The sequence below is a fragment of the Amphiprion ocellaris genome, chromosome 16 (genome assembly GCF_022539595.1).
Source record: "Amphiprion ocellaris isolate individual 3 ecotype Okinawa chromosome 16, ASM2253959v1, whole genome shotgun sequence".
Taxonomy (NCBI): Eukaryota; Metazoa; Chordata; class Actinopteri; family Pomacentridae; genus Amphiprion; species Amphiprion ocellaris.
Genome location: NC_072781.1, coordinates 21,373,157 through 21,385,175, shown reverse-complemented (window position 1 = coordinate 21,385,175; position 12,019 = coordinate 21,373,157). Strand labels below are relative to the sequence as shown.

The window sequence follows — 12,019 nt, the reverse complement described above, 5'->3', positions numbered from 1 at the left end:
CCACTTTGATGGAGCTATAGTTCATTTTAAGCTCTGACCTGTTTATTTCGGAAGAAGGCTACAAAGCTAAAGAGAAGACACTGTAATGAAGCCATACAGATTCACGGGTTTGTAGCCTGAACTTTTAAGGACACCTTGTAAAGTCATAACAACCATGATTTCTTTCAAAAGGATAGAGGTGTTTTATTAAAATCAGTACAAACTAAGCTAGATCAGAGATGGCACAGGACTTCTTTGCGCTGCTCAGCCACAGATTAATCAGATCAATAGATGATCGGAAATAAGCGATAGCAGAGTAATTTTTTGCAAAAACAGTAGTTTCCTGCTTCCAGCAGCAGCTAAGAGGGCAGCTCTGTTGATCAAGACTCACATTCGGTATGAAGAAGAAAACTTTCTTGTAATTTTACGTGCCACATAATTTTTTAAATATATATTCTTCCTACAACTAAACTGATCAGCTATTAAGCAACAGACATATCCGAGGTCAATAAGATCCATGTGTGTGATCCACAGTATGAACATCCTGACTGGGAACTAGTCACAATCTAAAGTTGACATTACCGACATTATTTAATTAATCTAAACTGACAGCGCTTTTGCATATTTACATAAAAATTAATTAGTTTTCCAACTATAGAGGGACCAGGTGTTTATCATGATTGTTTGTAATGCAGCTACTGATTTCTATTCACTTAAACATCTCCTTCTTCTTCTCTATCCTAGGGTCCAATTGGGTTGGATGGCAAGCCTGTGAGTTTCACAACGATCTGTTGAAAAGTAAAATGACTGAGGAATTGAGTGCTCCTTCAGTGCTCGAAACCCAGTACCCTGTGATGATAATGAACATAATTAAATCTTATTTAATAATTAAAAAATGATTATGGCCATTACTATAATAAAACTCTACTGATGTCATTACTGTGAACATTTCTAGAATTATCTTTCCGGGGAAATTTAACAGAGGTATCTGATTGGACTGATTGATTGATTGATGAAATTATTTTGCCAGCTGTTCTAACTGTTTTAATGTTCCCACAGGGGCAGAATGGACTTAAGGGAGACATGGTGAGTGCTCTTTAAATATGTCATAAACATAGTTGCATTATAACTACTCTACTAGCAATAAAGCACTTATTTGGATTAATATACTTTAATAAGGTTATAATTTAAATAAACAAGCCATAGCAAATATAAAACAATTACTTTTAACCTTGTTTTGCTGTTCTGTTTAGCTGCATGCTTTTTTTTTTTTTACCCACAAAGTTGTAAGAAAAACAGAGTAATGGCCTGATTTATGCAACAATGTGATGGACTAACAGTGGGTTAAATGCAGTAGGGAAAAGGTCTAGACTGATGGGAGCTGTTAGCCACACTCTGGTTTTCAGTCACTTTTAGTACGTATACCCTTAGTAAAATGTGCACTAAGGGACTTTATATTGAACTGACTGAGGTTTGACAGCACTGAATGCCTTAAGCCTTTTCTTCAACATTAACATTCTATGTTCTCAAATCATTTGATTCTTTATTAGCCACACAATGCCCATTACAATGCAGGGCTAGGTTTTTGAAATTATTCCTCAGTGATACTCTCAGCTATTCCCGAGCCAAACCAAATATGTGGATTTCCAGCTTCCACAGTTTATTCAAGTTTCAGTATGTTGTTGAGTTTTAGTGTCGGAAGTTGTGTCCTGTATGCTTTTGATAACTTTAACTTTTCTCTAAACTTAACCAAAATTTATTTGTTTTCTTTGTGAATCCTTAATCATATCATAGATACCATATGCAGGTATTGTAATAAGGAAGTATTTAAACAACACTTTTAAAAAAAGAAACACAGTTTCTGGATGTATTGTGAAGTTTTGCTTAATCTTTCACTGCCAATGTTGTTATCTGGTGATAGGGCTGGGGAAAACGTTTTCTATGACAGAAGTCATCTTATTTTTTTCCCACTAATTTGCATCATCCTCTGGGATTTTTTCCAGCTCCATTACAGACACTTATAGGGGAAAAAAAACAGTTGTCCTTTTTAAGGGACGGTGTGATATATAGTACCAGTCAAAAATTTGGACAGACCTTCTCAGTGTCTCAGGTCTCAGTGTTACCTAGTTAGATTGATACTGTAGTTGTAACACACCCACCACTGGTTTCAGAAGCTTCTGTCGTACCATGTTTTTAATGAAATTCACTCTTGGTCAGACAAGAGGGGAAGCCAAAATGTCATGGTTGGTTCAGGGGAACTTGCAGCTACAACATTCAGCTCCAGTGAACTCTGTCAGAATAACTTAAAAAATTCCAGGAGTCCAAGTTGGGTTGGGTACTTTGAAAATAAAGCTGAATGTTATTTATGGCCTCATAATAACTTCGTGTTCCTTTGTCTCCTTCCTGACAAATGTGAGGCAGCACTGAAAGGGGCTTTGAGAGGTCGTCTGCAGTTGTTGCTGATGCTGTTGTTTTCACAAAGTAGCTTCTTAGTTTGCGGGGTCACTAGCATGGGGTGCAATGGATGCGTCCTACTGGGCTTGTTCCCTGAGTTCATTAATCAACCAGTCGCTGAGCTCTGACAGCTCCTGAAAGGAGGCACACCCAGCACTTAATGGAAAGTCAAACTGAGGGCCTTGTCCCTAACAAGTAATTAGAAAGGACGCCTGTTACAGTTAATTCATCAGTTTGATTGATAACTTGTTTGCTCATTTCACCCATGTTAAATAAAAGACTTCATTTTCAGTAATATTGAGTCTTCTGTTGAGCTTCAAATCAATACATATTATCAAGCATTCCTAAAACAGACTGTGTTGTTGGTGTCTTTCAGGGTCAGCGAGGTCCTAAAGGAGTCCCAGTAAGTTTCTGAAGTCTAATGTCTTGAGAAAACAAGCGGCTAATCTTTTGGGTTTATAACTGCTCACTTCTCGCTTTCATCTGTGTTGTTATTCTTTCTAGGGGGAACCCGGACCCAAAGGAGAGAAGGTGAGACATGGTTTGCACAATTTTGACAACCAGCTGTGGTCGAATAAGTATTTAGATCATGTACTTAAACAAGCAGAGGTTGAGACATCCTTACTTAACAAGGGTTAAGCTTTACTTGAAAACACTTAATCCTACATTTCCAATGCCACATCATTATCATATTAAACCCTACTTTCCTAGTCAACACCCAGGTCTGTCGACTCAGTGTATCTAGTTTGTAGCAGAGACTGTGATAAAAATTGTATTCAAGCCCACCATGAAATAACTCAAAGATGTCATTATGTTCTACTAAATTTAGCAAAGCTCCTCTAGAGAGACAGATCACATTAGAATGCTTTTGCAAAGTGAAAAATTTGAAGCTGATTTTAAGAAATTAGCCTGAAAGTTGTGAAAATCTCAACTGTCTGTGATGTTCTTATTTCTGATTGAACTTTTTCTGTTCTCTCCAGGGTACATGTGGAGACTACACACACCGGGTAAAAGTTCTTATTGCATTTTTGTGGAACTAATGCATTCTCATTACTTTTTCACAAATAGCTACCACTTCTCCAGTGTTTATGCTACAATTCAGAAGTGATTTTAACACATTTGGTATTGCTGTATAAATAGCAGTCTTAAACTGTTTTGTATTCCATCCTACAGCATTTAACACCCCAGTTTTTATTGTTGCAACAGAATAAAAAAGTGAAGTTGGAAGAGAAGAAACTGCTGCAGAAGCTAGATAGGCCAATGGTGTGTAGCACAGTGATGGGGAGCACATATAGAGCTCTGCAGTCCTTTGGTCGGCTGTCTCTAGGGTTTGGTTAGTTGAGAGAAAACAGGGCAATTACCGGCGGCCTACTGGAGCATACAGTCAGACGTGATAAGAGCCTTTGAGTGGGGGTGCCAAGAATAAGAGTCTCCTGTGTAATTGGGGATTTTTCGGATAGCTAAGTCCATTTGCATCGCAGTTCAACCTTTCACTTGTTAAACTTCTCCTGCTTAATTTGTTTTTTAATCATGAAATTTGTCCCTTTTTTCAAAAGCTCTCGAAAACAACTGTGAGATACATGTTGAAACGGTTATTACTGTAGCATGGTGTTGTATCGTAGATCTCTGAACAGTAAATGCTTCCGGCTAGATGAATTTGAGAATGGGGAATTTAGAGAAGGAAGGGCCCAGAGAGAATTTGGGGTTTGATGTTTTTAGCCTGTCAGGAAGTCAATCCCATCTTTTTCTAACAAGCTTTATGCCTGTTGAAATTGTTTTTAATGCACTCCTCAGAGCCCTCTGCAGCAGTCTGCATGGGAGGTCCATTTCCAGTGTCTGCTCACACTCCAGGCCTCATAGTGAGACCCTTGGGGATTAGGAGGTTTCTGTTTGTGTAGGTAAAATGTAAAATTTTTTAGGAGGTTGTCTTTCATTACAGAGCCAGCAAGATCAGCAAATACTTTCTCTGTAAATGGCATTTCAGCAGGAGCCCCCTGCTCATATCAGTGCTGCATTTAGAGGATGTGGTTAGCCTAGCTTAGCATAAAATCAGCTAGTCTGGAGTTGTCCAAATTGAAAAAATAAATCTAGCAACAACTGTATCTTCAGTTATGTAGACTACTGGTCAGAAGGAAGGAAGGAAGGAAGGAAGAAAGAATGAAAGAAAGAAAGAAAGAAAGAAAGAAAGAAAGAAAGAAAGAAAGAAAGAAAGAAAGAAAGGGAATCTTTCGACCTGTACCTTTAAACCGAGATCTCAAGTCAGACTTATCAAGATGACTCACTTTTTGTTTTGTTGGTTAATGGCTCATTGCCTTTATTACTAGCACTGATTAAAACAGCCACTTCCCTGTTGTGTAGGGCTTCTTTGTGCAGGATGTTCCTCTGAAAACCCTGGCTGCCTTGCGCTCCAGTCAGCCTCTGATGTTGAAGGTTTGTGGGTGACTCCAAACACCCTGTTAGATAATCCTCAGGGTGTCACCAAGTCGTGCCGCAAAGAGAGCCAGTGCTATTGAACAAGGGCACTCCTCAACCCTCTGCTCTCCACCCACAAAAACAAGATATACAAATCAAAAAAACATGTTTTGTTAAAAGGTTATCAGGTTACTAGTTTGGTTCAGCAGTCTTCAAGTCTCGTTGGCTGAAAAAATTATAATTTTAAGAAATAGATGAAAACACTTGGAATTTTTTCTCCACACGGATGCCAATATTAAAATCAAATGACTGAATAAAAACATCTTTTTGTTTGTGTGCACATGATGTAGAAAAAGAATTAATCACAAAATAAATTTACAGATTTATTTACAGATTTCTTTTCAATTTTCAGTCACACATTGTCTGACTTCTTGAGTTGAATTAAATTTTCAACAATTTGAAATTAGTATTTAAATGTGTTTCAGTTCATGAGCAATTCCACTAAGAATTCCTGATAACAAATAATAACAACAATAATAATGTATATAGTACTAATAGTAATGTTAACAAGAAAAGCACACAGAGAGCGCAGTATTCCGCCAGGGCTGCTCAGTCGTTGTAGCATTTCCGACGACTGAAATCTTGAAAAAATTTGTCGCAGAAATCACGGCAGCATAGAATTTAATATAGATGTACCCACAAACAAAATGACCTTGTGCTGAGCACAGGTACATTATGTATGGTTACCTAATAGCATGACCTAAATATGTAGTGGGAATTGATGGGACTCGGAAACGCCCCCACAATTTAATCAATTGTTCCTTGTATGATTTCTAACAGATAATTCCCGATAAGTCCACAGTGATCAATTTGTAGTAGGATTGCAATCATGTGATCGTCAGCAGGCAACTGACATAATGTTCACTTGTCATAGTTACAGTGATGCCGTGCTGCTATCTCACAATGATACAAAAATCTTTAACAAATCTGTGGATCCAGACTATAAGCCGCATCACTGGCAAAATCTAATCACTTGGTCCTTGTGTCATTTCTGACCTTCCCAGAAAATTTCATCCATATCCGTTAGTCTGTTTTTGAGTAATGCTGCTAACAGATAGATGGACAGACAGACAAACAAACGGCAATCGTCACATAACTCTGCTGAGGCTCCGCCTGCTTGGCAGAGTAATAATGTAAATAATAATAACAGTAATAATATGAGGCTTCAGCTCATTATCTATCCTTTGTTTAATCTGCAGTCTATCTTAGTTATAACATAAAAAAATAGGATGCATAGGATGCATAGTAGTAAACAAAAAAAGATTCTGTATAATCAAGCAAAATTGATGGTTTAAAATAAGTAATTGTAATTTTATATATTCATTTTTTTCACGCATAATATTACCACAGACATAAACACACATAGAAATGGATGTTTTTATTTATTTTTAAATCTGGCTTTATTATTTCACTTTAATATTGGTGCCTTTGACTTCTATCCTTTTAAATCTGTTTCCAGTTGTGGTGGATAGCTGGAAATGGTGAGGGACATACCAACAGACTTGCCTACTTTTGCTACTTTTATACCCCTACTTATAATTACTTGTAACATGGTGTATATATTTCCATAGAAAAAGCACAATGGCTATTTTGACTTTCAACGGATCCAATTACAAACAGTGTGACTGGTCACACAATAAAAACAGAGCATTTCATAACTTAAGTAATGTTACAAATAATAAAGACACTACATAATATTAAAGCAGTAAAAGAGGGGTGGATACTTCTTTTTGGTTTAATGTACTGGGTGAAGGTAGTCTTTCCTGTATTTTTTGCTGCATAGGGAAAATTGTGGAAATATGTACTCTATGTAAAAAGTAGGCAAGTCGCATGCAGCTGGTTCTACTTGGTGTCAGTGGGAAAAAGCATCTGTCAGCAGGAACTTACCTGTACTGGCCTCTTCTAAACTTGTATCTGATCGTGCTGGTCATCTCAACAGAAGCGGCGTATTGTACAGCCCTGTGTTGGACAGTTGGCCACAGTAAGTCTGGATGTGTACTGTAACTATACTGCTGTACTCTCTTTGTGGCAAGACTGGCGCCCACCTCTGCTCTGTCGCAATCTAGGGGCCTGAGCTATTAATGGGGACAGTGATGCATACAAATCCTGAGTAGATAGTGCTTGATGATGTGCAATAAACAGACTCTAACAGCATTAAGAAATTTGAACGCTTTCATATTTCTTTGAAATAAAGAAGCATCACAGTACATCAACTATCCCCTTTGCCACTTCAGGCCCGTAGTTTGCTGTGCTGGTGCCTCCGCGGTCTTTCCTTTCTTCAACCTAGTTTCCTTTTTTCTCTCCTTTGACTTCCCATTTCCCTGCTTTTTACTCTCATGTTCTATTTCTCTTTTTCCTCCATATCCCTGCCCCTTTCCACCCTCTTTCTCCTGGTTCTACCCTGTTTCCTTTCTCTGGCTCCTGGTGACCTTTACCCTGTGACCTTTTTGCATCGCTGGCCACCTACGCTTTGTGACTCCCCCTGGCAGATGTTGCCCATCACCGTGCGCAACATGCCCTCAATAAGCCCTCTAATTCTAAAACGCCTCAAGGTACAATTCTCTCTGCTCCCTACTTGCCCCACTCATTTCTGCCCTCTGTGTGAATGCCAGCCGCCGTTGCCATCCGTCGCCAAAACCTACTCTCCATCGTCATGCTGTCACTTAGCAACATTTGGCTCTTACTGCTTTTGTAATTTTAATCATATTCAAAGATAAAGGTGTTTTCTTTCAGTGATGCATATCAGAAAATCAAGCCAAATATTGCATATTGTACTGCATTGATCTTTACATGAACTAAAAATCTTAAATAATAATGATGCTATTTGTTTCTGTTTGATTGGGGATTAGATGATGGCAAGGTTAGACAACAAAAACAAATACGGGTAAATGCAGGTTTTAAAAAGCAGATTTTCACTAATAAATCACAAAAATACCGGAAAAATCAAAACAAATATAGCAGAAAATGGATCCAAATATGCTGAATACAATATTCAAATTGTTAAATAATATTCTAAAATATTATTGTATTCTAAAATAATACTCTTAATGAATACAATGAAACCATGAATATACTCATTGTAATATCAGGCAATGTACAGCTTACCGTGTAGCTGCTCATATCATATTACCACTTCTTTACCATACTTGTTGAGTAATTCAAAAAGACATTTGATGTCTTTAAAGCTGTTACTGGCTATGATTTTCTACACCATCAGTGAAAGCTCTTTTATATTGCAGAAATTGGTCTGCACTGAAAGTAGCTGCTGTACATAAGTTCATATAACATGCAATACCATTCAAAAGTTTGGGGTCACTTAGAAATGTCCTTATTTTTGAAAGAAAAACATTTTTTTCAATGAAAATAACATTAAATTAAATAGAAATACAGTCTAGACATTGTTTTTTTTTTTAAGGTTTTTTTTGGCCTTTTTTCGGCTTTATTTAGGCACAGTGAGAGAGAGACAGGAAACAGGGGAGAAGAGTTAGGCGAAGACATGCAGCAAAGGGCCGCGAGCGGGAATCCAACCCGGGCCGCTGCATCGGGGACCAGCCCCTGTACATGGGTCGCCCGCTTAACATGTTGAGCTATACAGGCACCCAGTCTAGACATTAACATGGTAAACGACTATTCTAGCTGGAAACGGCTGATTTTTAATGGAATATCTCCATAGGGGTATAGAGGAACATTTCCAGCAACCATCACTCCTATGTTCTAATGCTACATTGTGTTAGCTAATGGTGTTGAAAGGTTAATTGATGATTAGAAACCCTTTGTGCAGTTATGTTAGCACATGAATAAAAGTGGGAGTTTTCAAGGAAAACATGAAATTGTCTGGGTGATCCCAAACTTTTGAATGGTAGTGTAGGTTCATTCATGAATGTGGTTAAATTATCTAGAACAGCACATTTTATTGTTAGGTATTGGCAGCTACCCATATCAGTTCATATTTAAACCCTGACAAAACTGTCCAGACTGATAAATAAAATCTGGACTCACCACAGTACAAAAGCAATGGTAAAATATGGATTTATTGCAGATGGATTTGTTTTCCATTGTCTTGGAATAGAAGCTTGGCAGGTCTCTCTGGCCCTGTGCTACTGTACATGTACTCCTCCAGTTACACAGTGATTGTTGACTGAAGTATGGCCAGCACTTTGTTTTAGGAACTTCTCTAAGTCAGACCACATGTGCAAATCAATCAAGCACTACAGCATAATGCATTAAATGTATGTTCAAACTTGTTGCCCTTCATGGTAACGGGATATTTCCACATGTAGGCATATCCTCAGTGAAATATTGACCTGTTGCAATGAAGAAAAAAAAAGATTTTGTGTTGCAAGAGATAAAAAAAAATAGGAATTATTTAACATAAATATTAAGGAGCTGATTCAGACAGATTCATTTCAACCAGTATTTTAATTCTTTACATCCTATGCTTATTGTAAATTTCCTTTATTTTGTATTGTTTAATCTTGGCTTTGGTTTGAGATAATCACCATGGCTATTGCTATTAGTAGGCAGTCTTCAGAGTAATCACATGCAGATCTGTTGCGAATTTTAAAGTAGCTACAAGAGAGATCAATGTCAAAATTTTACCCAAAGCTAAACTTGAAAAGCAGTGTACCTTTGATGACAAGGTTGTGGGAAAATTAGAGATACAAGACAAAAAAAATAAAATTTACATCATGTCACTTATTTCCTACTGCCTTGCTCTTTAAACAAAGGTAGCCACTGAGCAAAAACAGCATTGTAACCATGGTAAATGTACATTTTTCTGATCTGAACATACAAGCTTTCTATGGAGCTCCAGTACCAATCGTTAAACTAATGGAACTTACTCAGGTGTCATGTGACCAAAATCTGGTCCCATGACAGAGGAAATCTTAAGCCCTGTCTCGGTTCAAAGATGGCCTCTGGCATCATTGAAGGTTCTTTTTGAACCTTTTCATGCTTGATCTGTCCTCAGTGTTGTGAACAGTTTCCAGGTACTGGATATACTTGTGATACTCTGGGTACTTTTACCTCATATATGGAGAAGGCTCCAAAATTAGTAGATAGCCAGAGAAAGATCCCAGACACCATTCTAATCCATTGTCACCTTGAACAAGATACTGGCTCCACAACCCCATGGTCTATGCTGGGACCCTGGGACATCCAAGTGGTTACAGCAAGGACAGGGTCATAGCCAGTGAACCGAAGCACTGAGATCATATCAATGCTGGCTGATGCTGAGACCCATTTCGCTTTCATATTTTTTGACCCTGTACTTAATAAGATACTGTCACAAGGGTCCTTGATCATGTCCTGACAAATGAGCAAGTTCCATTCCAGAGGGTCATGATATGTATTGAAAGCGCTTGAAAAGCTAGTGAGTAAACCTTGAGATTGAAGTATTTTATCAGAGATGTGTTCTCCGAAGCTCAAAAATGAAACTGTGCTGAAGCATTATAACTGCTTGCCTTATTCCCAAGCTAACTTTTCTCTCTGCAAAACCCTCATCCCTGGTGCATTTCCTGTGGTGTAGTATAAGGTTGTAATAGCATGGTCAGTGTGTGGCAGAGCTCCCTCCAGCATGGCAGGTTGTAACTCATGGTCTTTCAGCAGGGCGAGCCTGGAGCACAGGGACCCCCAGGACCTCCAGGACCCCCCGGACCAGCTGGGGTCCCAGGACTAGATGGAGCCAGTGGCCCACCGGTGAGTACCAGTCTGAGTTTAGACTGACATTTGAATTCTACCTATTTACTTGTTGGATTGCGATAATATGAAATATTTCTCTTTTTTGCACAAAAAAAGCACAAAAGCAGCTTAAACTATGGGAACCAGAGCTTTTTGTTTTGGATCAATGGCCAGTCAGTGTGTAACTGCTGCTCAATCACTTCTGTCTTTGGCTCTCAGCCCCAAGATCACTGATTTTCACTGAATACTTGAGAATAAATACATGGTTTTCTGCCTCTCTTCCTTCCTGTCTGCTCTGCTGGCTACAGCAGAAAAGTGACAGAAAATTCTATTCAATGTCAGAATAATGTGGGAGCAGTGGGTTTCCAGCTGTCCGTTCAGACAGATCATAAATCTCACTCAAGTGTGATGAGGAGTCCTAGGGCACACAGAATACAAAACCAGAGTCGATTAACTGCAGCCTGGCAGCAATGCAGAGTTAGTTTTTTTTCTAAATGTTAGTTTTTAGGTCCATTTTTAAGTTCCTGTCAAAGTGTAATGCTTTGTTCACAGAAGTTGTTCGCTGTATGGCATAACATGGAGTCAGATATAGTTTGTAAATCATTTTAAACCAAATACGTAGCTGAAAAAAGCAGCTATGCTGCTGCTGCCATCATTATTTCAATAGCTCAACCCCAGAACTTACCTGTAACCAACCCAGCAGTGATGTCAAACCCTTAATGCTAAATATTAATGCTTTACAGTACTTTTACAAATATGTGTTGGCTCACTAAATGGTTCTCTGAGGCAATTTTTGATAACAGTTTATTTTAGGGTTAGCTTATCTTAGAATGCCTATTTTTCATGGAAGAACCGCCATATTATACCCATCCTGGCTTAATATGCTGTTGGTCTTTTGCAACATAACAGCTCCACCCTACTCTCCAAGACTCCTGAAGATGCTCCATGATGTCTTGCGTCGATATCTTAACAGCATTGTCCTTCCTGGGACAAATATCTATAAAAACTCAGAAGATGCTCTCATCCAGTCATCAGGCCATAATGATTTGCCATCTAATGTATCCCAGACATTAACATGTGCTGGGGCGCTCGTATAGCTCACCGTGTTGAGCAGGCGACCCATGTACAGGGGCTGGTCCCCGACACAGCTGGCCCGGGTTCGATTCCCGCTTGCGGCCCTTTGCTGCATGTCTTCCCCTGACTCTTCTCCCATTTCCTGTCTCTCTCTCACTGCACCTATCCAATAAAGCCGATGAAAGGCCAAAAAGATAACTAAAAAAAAAAAAAAACATGTGCTATAGTTACTAGATAATCAACATTATATAGTCAGGTCCATAAATATTTGGACAGTGACACATTTTTCAGCATTTCAACTCTGTACGCCACATCAATGGATTTGAAATGAAACTGTCAAGATGTACTTTAAGTGCAGACT

General features: G+C 38.6%; 1 protein-coding gene across 1 annotated transcript in view; it reads left to right on the top strand.

Moving 5' to 3' along the window:
• Window positions 1-12,019, top strand: part of col13a1 (collagen, type XIII, alpha 1) — an 83,628-nt gene that overhangs the window by 20,528 nt on the left and 51,081 nt on the right. Inside the window, exons 7-13 of the mRNA XM_035942022.2 lie at window positions 724-750; window positions 1,039-1,065; window positions 2,810-2,836; window positions 2,938-2,964; window positions 3,414-3,440; window positions 4,792-4,863; window positions 10,510-10,602. Coding sequence (XP_035797915.2) covers window positions 724-750; window positions 1,039-1,065; window positions 2,810-2,836; window positions 2,938-2,964; window positions 3,414-3,440; window positions 4,792-4,863; window positions 10,510-10,602 — 300 coding nt within the window. The remainder of the gene's footprint in view (window positions 1-723; window positions 751-1,038; window positions 1,066-2,809; window positions 2,837-2,937; window positions 2,965-3,413; window positions 3,441-4,791; window positions 4,864-10,509; window positions 10,603-12,019) is intronic.